At 48.0% G+C, this 7,895-nt stretch overlaps 1 protein-coding gene across 1 annotated transcript; it reads right to left on the bottom strand.

The window, feature by feature from the left end:
- Positions 1–1,277: 1,277 nt before the first annotated feature.
- On the bottom strand, positions 1,278–6,579 carry LOC104534851 (keratin, type II cytoskeletal 4-like). The gene is made up of 9 exons (XM_010187327.1): positions 6,064–6,579; positions 5,161–5,375; positions 4,789–4,849; positions 4,046–4,141; positions 3,283–3,447; positions 3,078–3,203; positions 2,608–2,828; positions 2,267–2,295; positions 1,278–1,756 (listed from the first exon to the last, which is right to left on the bottom strand). The coding sequence occupies exons 1-9, from the start codon at positions 6,520–6,522 to the stop codon at positions 1,278–1,280; spliced, it is 1,851 nt and encodes a 616-aa protein (XP_010185629.1). The 5' UTR covers positions 6,523–6,579.
- Between the last annotated feature and the right edge of the window lie 1,316 nt (positions 6,580–7,895).

Genomic DNA, 7,895 nt, shown 5'->3' with positions numbered 1-7,895 from the left:
TTTGTCAGCCTTAATGCCACTGAAGCAAAGTTTTATATATATATATATACAAAGGTTTTTTAAACATAAAGGACACGGGCAGAGCACAGCCCTGATCACAAACTCGTTGTGCCCAAAAGGGCAGTGTTGGCGTCCGTCTTCATTCAACGGCTGTGGCATGGAAGGATCAGGTTGTTCTGAGATTGCAGCGATGAAGGGTGGCAAACTCATCGTAGAGGATATCTCAGAACTATTTTGGGCGTTTCTGGCAATCTTTGACATCAGTTGTTACTTGGGCTATAAAATATCTTACAGGTAATGGGATATAAGGAGGTAAATGAAACAGAATAAACACCTTTGGACTCTCCCAGCATCTGAGTCCCACCAAAGAGAATCAAAAGGTCTGTTTGGTCCTTTCTTCACCTCATAGACTGTGAAAGAGCATTTCTTTAAATACCATCTATGGACAAATGCAGAGGCAAACCACGGACTTTCAATGCAGTTTATTGAAGGCGCAGGGAAAAGCTGGGAAGTTTGAGCAGTCAATGAAAGGAGCTCTGTTTCTGTGAGCACAAGATGTCAACTCGGAAGGTTTATGCACCAAAACTTTCCCTGGCATTTGGGGGGTGAGGATGAGGAGGGTGAGCTCTTCTAAAAATCAACATGCTTTGAACTAGCCACCCCTAACATGCAGAAGCAAATGAAAGTACTATGTATCCACCTGTAAGCAAATTCCACAAAAAGCCTATGGCTGCAGCCTAGTTAGCAGGTGCTTTGGAAGCTGAAATTGCCTTGCTCAGGATTTAAGCTCAGTTTTGCAGCTCAGGGTCTCTTCTTTGACAAAACAAAACAAAACAAAAAGGGGAGCATGCTTTCATAGGAAAGTTAAATCATCCCTCTCTTTTCTGAAATGCTTTGGGAGGAGCTGGAAGAAAAAGAGGTGTCTCGTAAGGAAGAACATTGCTAATGAGTCTGCTTGTTATGGGAAAAGCCAGGGAGAGAAGCAAAGCGAACCCTTAAAGCCGCGATAATCTAAACAGTATGAACTCAGAGAAATAATACTGTGTGGAGCACCTGCTGGAGAAGCTTGCTAGATGTGTCTTCAGGGTTGGGGACTCTGAAAATGTACTTTGGTGGGGTAGATATCTGATGTTAATAAATGTGGGGATGGATTTGGTGACCAATGGTGCTACTGGTGGGCAGAGAAACTATTCCTGCATCATCTCGGTGGTAGGAACCACACTTCTGAGCGTTGTCCTTCAACGCTGCTGGCTGTGCCACCTCCCCAGTTGGTGGCCCTATGGCACAACACACGGGTCCCTGACCACCGCGTAGTTCCCCACCACGCCGTTGTTGCAGCCCACGACTTCAGGGTTGTTTGCAACGACCACGGGGGAGCCCCCCAGCTGCCTGATGACGCAGCCTTGGTTTCCAAAGCTGACCACCCCCCCAGCTTGGCAAGCCCCTACCCTCGCATTCAAGCCCCCATTTCCTGTGCTGATAACGGTGCGGGCTGGGTACCCCCCGCTCCGGGAGCTGAACCCCCCGTTTTTGCAGTTGACCGCTCCGGCTTGGCAAAAGACCTCTGGGACGCACTGCTTGGCCACTGAGCTGATGACTCTCTTGGGGTGGATCCCAGCACTTCGGGAGCTGAATCCGCCGTTTTGGGAGCTCTGTCGTCCGGACCTTCTCCCCAGGGAGCCATAGCCACACACGGCCCCATTTGCAGCCAGCATCCCACAGTCATCGGGGATGTTGTAGCCACTGCTGACCACAGCTGCAAGACAGCCCATGGGATTCGTTATTTAGAGAGGAACACTGGAAGACTCCCACAAGACAAGTTGTTTCACGAGTGACAGAACCGACCAAACCTGATTTCCTCTGGATTTGTCCAACATATCTGAGCCCCTGCTCTTTCCAGCTCCTCCCTCATGTCCCAACACATCCCCTCGTGATCCTCCCATTGCTCATCTGGCTGGTGGCATGTTCTTTCCCAGGTTTAATGCACATCAGTGCATGGCCTGGCAGATTCACCAGGACAGCCCGCTGTTGCCTCCAAAAGTAGAAAAGGGTAATTTGACCTTTCACCCCTCCATCCAAAAGCTGATTTTTTTAAAAAATAATTCAGAGGTATTTGAGAATTCTGGAACTAAACCTTCGGCATCAGCCTGGGCTGAAATGGAAAAGGGAGGCAGAGGCAGAGGAAACTGGGGCAGACAGAAAATGCCACTCCATACACTTCCTAAAATGAGAAACCCTCATGGCTGAAAATCTTCAAGTTACTTACACACGCTCACTGGGTTCCCCACACATATCCTGTTGGGGAAAGAGAAGAGAAATGCACGTTATCCCATTAACCAGTCGCATGCACATCTAGAAACTTGACGTTACTTGTAACTTCCAGCCATGCATCCAGCCCACTTAATCCCTTGTTGTAACACGTCTGACTATCCCTAGGACAGGAACTGTTTTTGCTGGCACACAGGTGGCCTGTGTGGCCTCCAGGCATCTCCAGCCCCCGTTTCTGTGAGCCTCAGAGGATCCTGGAGCTGCAAAATTCACTTGGGTGCTGGAATGGTTCTGGCCTCTGATATACAGGAGAAAAAGGACAAGGTCTCTGTCACCCACCTGCTCTCTTCACCCTCCAGTAGGGTCTTGTACGTTGCAATCTCAATATCCAGGGCCAGCTTGACGTTCAGCAGCTCCTGATAATCCCGCAGCATGCAGGCCAGCTCATCCTTGGCCTTCTGCAGGGCATTCTGCAGCTCCACGTGCTTCTCCCGGGCATCTTTCAGGGCACAGTCCCCACGCTGCTCAACGTCGCAGATGGAGGTTTGCAGGCAGGAGACCTGTCAGAGGGGAGGATAACAGTGCAGGTGTCTTTGATTCCTGGACATTCTGGTTTTGGATTAATTCACTTTTCCAATTGCAAACAGAGGAAAAAACACCATTGTCACTTTTCTCTATCCCCTTTTACCCACTACAGCCTAGAGCGGGTCTTAAGTCTACCGAAAGCCAATGCATCGTCTTCCCCCGTATCTGAGGTGTCCTCCAATTCATTGCCCTTTCTGGAAACAATATCTCTGGGCCTCTCCTACCTGCTTCTTCACGCTCTCCAGTTCACACTGCAGCTTCTGTATCATCCGGGTGAGCTCTGAGATCTCACACTTGTTGCTTTGCAGATCGTCACAATACTTGCCTCTCTTATCCTGAAGCTCCTGAAACTGGAACCAAGAAATAAGACAACGGTCATTTTTGACCTGTTAAGTTGCCAGGAAGACCCTCAGGTTGCTTCTTACTCACCCTGGTTTGGTAGAAAGCATCGACTTCTTCTTTGCTCTTCTGAGCTATTTCTTGGTACCAGCATTCAACGTTCTTGATGATGCTCTCCATGTCCAGGTCTCGGTTGTTGTCCATTTTCACGATGACCGAGGTGTCGCATAGCTGGCGATCCACCTGAGCTCGTTCCTATGGGTTGGGGAATGGCTTAGTCAGCTGCTGGCAGTTCTCAAGCTTTGTAGTGAAGGAAGGGCTGGGACAAAGAGCCACCCTGCTTGGCCGATGGATGTAACAAGTCAAGAAACATCCCTTAGGTTGGCTCAGCAGAAAATCCTCCTTGCTGGCTGAGTTGCCACATGTCGGCAGCTGACCTACATGCTGACCTGCAGCAATGCTGTCCACATCAAGGGCAAGGTATTTGAGTGACTTAACCCTTGGTATCCTGTCATCTTCAGCTGCTTTACTGATGTTAATGACAGGACTAAGCTGGGAGTTTCTTTAGCTCTAATCAAACGACTGCAATCCGGAGTAACCAGATGGACGCATCTCTTTTCTCAGGGGTAGAGTTAGGACATGGCCAATTCATACCTGGAGCCACATTAAGAGAGGGGGAACCACCCTATTTCCAGCATAATCATGTTAATATTATATCATCCTTGTACTTCCATGCTTTTCAAGTGGCTTGGGATGAGACATGGCCAAGAAGGGTTTCAAGTTGTAGAAATTCGGAGCACCTGAAGGATGAGACACCTCCACCAAACTCCTGGGACAGACCAGAAAAACTCACCTCCTCAAACACACATTTCAACAGCTCCAGCTGCCTTCGGAGCAGATCCACCTTCACCTCCAGCTCTTCCTTGTTCAGGAAGATGCAGTCTGCATCCTGAAAGAGAGGAGACACGGTCCAGCCCTGTCTCGCTAAAAATGTTGGAGAAACACACAGAAGAAGCGCCAATAAAACAGAAACATGTTCCAGCAAGATATGAAGAGCAGAAAGGTGTGAAAGGGTGAGTCAAGATGTCTCCTAAAAGAAAACAAAACCCTTCCAATGTGACTTAAAAGAATTAGTTTATTTATTACTTAGGACCTAGCTACAAACCCAGAATTTACTAATGAATATTTAAACATTATTTTTCTTTAATATTGGTCAAATGATTTCTGCTTTTCTGATGTCCAAGTATAAAGAAAGGGAAGAGACTGTCAGAAAATAACCAGTGTCTCCAGCACCGGCCATTCCAGTGTGGCCTCTCCCGCTCCATTCGCTTTCACAAGTGCACCTTCCCATTACACTTCAAGAATGTGCTTGGGGTAACAAAAGTATTGCTGTAACACTGATGATGTAGGCTTTAAGGATCCATTATTTTTACTTTTTACTTGCATTTGCCTCTTTTTCTAACTCTGTGCTCCTTTTCCTCCTGCTCATTGTAACACTTTTGCCAGGCGTTTGCTAACAACGCACTATTTCAGCCAAGCTTTACACCAAATAAACCTATTGTAGGTGCAAAGATTCACCTATTTTGAGCTTCTCACCTTTTTGAGTGCCACAAACTCATTCTCCACAGTTGTGCGCCTGTTGATTTCCTCTTCGTACCTGTTGGAAAAGGAGAAGGAAAGGGCTGAGCTATCAGACACACAGACGTTAACCATCAGGCACAAATAACACTCTTTACTTGCTGAGAGGCTGCCATCAAGCACTGTAAGATCAGTGTCTGGCGAGCAAACATTAGACCATCCCAAGATCAGAGGCCTCTTCGCCAACAACATCATTAACAATGCAAAGAGTGAGACAGAAGAACGTGGCACCCCCAAAGGGGACGCGCCGCATGTCTGGGAGACATTGCCTGAGATGAACCGGAGGAGAAGTGCAATGCCAGCCGCCAGAGGACACCTGAATGTCCTTACTTGCACTTGAACTCCTCCACCAGCTGGCTTGTGGCGCACTCCTCGCTGCCCAGCTTCTGCTTTTCGCACAGCAAGCAGTCCAGGCGCTTCCGCAGGTCGCAGATGTAGTTCTCAAAGTAGAGCTCCAGGTTTTTCCCTTTCTTCGGGAGGACGTATTGCTGCAGGAGGCCCCACTTGGTCTCCAGCACTTTGTTCTGCTGCTCCAGGAAGCGGACCTGCAGGCCAAAAAAAGAGTCATGCTTCAAAACTGAAGAGATGAATGCAGTAACTCAGCAACTGGTTTAACTGCTCTCGCTGTGAAACTGCAGGTGTAAGAGTAGGATTTTAGGGAAATGAGGGGTGATATGTCACAATGATGTATTTTAGGGTGAGATTGAGTGCCCAGAGGGTAGAACCTGTTTGTCTCTGGTTTTTCTACAAAGGGATCCTAAAGCAACAGCTCAGGCATAGATATCTAACGTTTAGATGCCTGAATCATGATTAACCTCCTTTGCTTTTGGAACAGTTGCTATATTTAAAGACAAAGGGGGAAAAGATTCTAACACAGGACAGAACGATGAACCCATCAAGGCTGTAACTTCTTCCTGAGCCAAAACAAAGCTGCAATGGGAAATTAAGCCTTAAACTGAGGTTATCCAGAGAGGAGACATCTGCAAGAAAGTCCAGTGCTACCATGGCCATGATACAAACACCATCAAATGCTTGGACCAGTACAGGGCTAAAATGAGCCCTCCCCAGTGCTGAAGATCTCGCTCTGAACCAACACGGCTCTGTGGGAACCCGGACCCTTGCATGGACCCAGCTCAGTGATTTGTGGCACGAGCTGGATTGGGGTTTTGGAGGAGGTTGAGTGTGATTTATTTGTCTCAAAGCCAGGCAAGCACAGCTTAGGTTTGCACTCACCTTGTCGATGAAGCAGGCAAACTGGGTGTTGAGGGTCTTGATCTGCTCCTTCTCCTGGCAGCGTATTTCATGTTCCAGCGGGTCCACTCCCACACAGAGAGGCTTCAGCAGCCGTTCATCAATGCAGATGCCTTGGATGCCCTCAGTCTTGCGATCGGGGTACCCTCTCACGATGCTATATCCCCTGGGGCCACAAAGGCCAACCCTTCCACCAACACTACCGTAGCCTACGCCTCCGAAGCCAAACTCTCCGAAACATCCATTACCGCAGCCCCCATTGACATAGGAAACCCTTCTGTTTCCACTCAGGTTGCAGACGCTCCGGCTGCTGTAGGCGCCAGCTCCGCATCGGACGGGTTGGCAGGCAGAAGCGGCGTAGCTGCGACCACAAATCTCCGAAGCTGAACTGAAGCCTCTTCGTCCCAGGACGGATCTCACCGTGGGCGCCTGTCTGCTCATCCTGGCTGCTTTGGAGGTAGAATAGGAAAGTTTAGGGAGAGCTCTTCTGCAGGAGAGGAACAGAGATCCCACTGGAGTGCCACGGTGATGCTACCCCTTATATACGTTTGGGAAACTGGCCTTGATAGAATCAGGACATTAAAGTGCTTAAGGGTTTGGTTTGCCTGGCAGCAATAAATGCTCCTCAAAATGCAAAACAGCCCGGCAAATAGTAACTACTGAGGAAATAAAAAGGAATCTAAAAGTGCTCTGTTTGCAAGTTGGCTTAGAATATATTACGGTTTGAAGTGTTCCCCTAACTTACACTAATTATAGTTTAGCAAACATTTTTGAAGAAACTCTTTGTGATTTGTTTGCAGTGTGTCGTTTGGGGTTTTGTGTCTCATGGCTTTCTGTGTGTGATGGCGTGTTTTGCAGACTTGCACTTTGTGGGGGTAATTTCACAATCTCTCCTTTTTTCTCTCACCGGGCTTGTTTTGGGTGCGGAAAAAAAAAAGTCGTGTTGTGATGGATGAATCGTTTCTGCACCTGAAAGACCAGCAAATTCACTGACTTATGGGTCTGGATTCATATGCAAGATCTCAAAATGTCTCCTCAAAAAAAAAACACTGCCATGCAGCATTTCACACTGACCTTCTCTTACCACATGAAACAACATCAAAACAGAGCAGGTTGCACCCAGGAACTGAGGCATATTTCAGTTTTCTTACTGGGTTTATTTTCTGTGCAGTCAGTGACATTTTCATGTGAGTAATGTTGCAAATTCTTAACCTGAAGTCCATGACACAGTTAAATCTTTGGCCCTTGCTGTATTGGAGCTTCTACCAAGCTGGATGTGGGAGACCTTTTTGATTCACCTTCTGGTAAGCTCTACAGGGAACAAAAAAGGCACAGTAGCACATTTTAGCCCGGTGAGATCCACCTCATTCAAGAAGCGACACCTAAAAGTTGGGTGACTTTGCCAGGCACGTCCCTGGGAGACACCTCCAAGAGAAACAGCCCCTGGGCTCGTGCTCGGGGGAACGGGGTGATTCACCCTCCGCAGGCGCTGGTCTTTCTCCATCCATAGAGGAAGTCTTAATGAGTAGAGTAGAGTAGACTGGACACCAGCAAGGGCTTTGACTCACATTCAAGATGAATCTCCCTCTCCTAATCACCTGCCCAAGGAGGTGTGACTGTGAACCTACCTACAAACCATCTCGGGGCCTTCTCCAAACTGATGTTTGTGAAGTTCAAAACAATGGGGCTCTTTGAGAGTTAAGTGTTTGGGAGAAAAAGAGACATTACAGTGCGAACCACTAAATGCCCTCAGCCCTTCCTAACTGACAGAGAGCACGTTTGAAAGGGTCTGCAGGTTGGCCATACAATGTGAC

The sequence above is a fragment of the Mesitornis unicolor genome, unplaced genomic scaffold (genome assembly GCF_000695765.1).
Source record: "Mesitornis unicolor isolate BGI_N332 unplaced genomic scaffold, ASM69576v1 scaffold13066, whole genome shotgun sequence".
NCBI lineage: Eukaryota > Metazoa > Chordata > Aves > Mesitornithiformes > Mesitornithidae > Mesitornis > Mesitornis unicolor.
This window is presented reverse-complemented; position numbering and strand designations above follow the sequence as displayed.

Bases quoted from the DNA above. Each gene is read 5' to 3' on its own strand.
- LOC104534851 (XM_010187327.1), bottom strand. From the start codon at position 6,522: ATGAGCAGACAGGCGCCCACGGTGAGATCCGTCCTGGGACGAAGAGGC. The intron at 4,142-4,788 runs GTGAGAAGCTCA...CCTCTCTTTCAG, and splicing joins AGTTTGTGGCACTCAAAAAG to GATGCAGACTGCATCTTCCT. The intron at 1,757-2,266 runs GTAAGTAACTTG...GCTGTCTTGCAG, and splicing joins GGGGAACCCAGTGAGCGTGT to CTGTGGTCAGCAGTGGCTAC.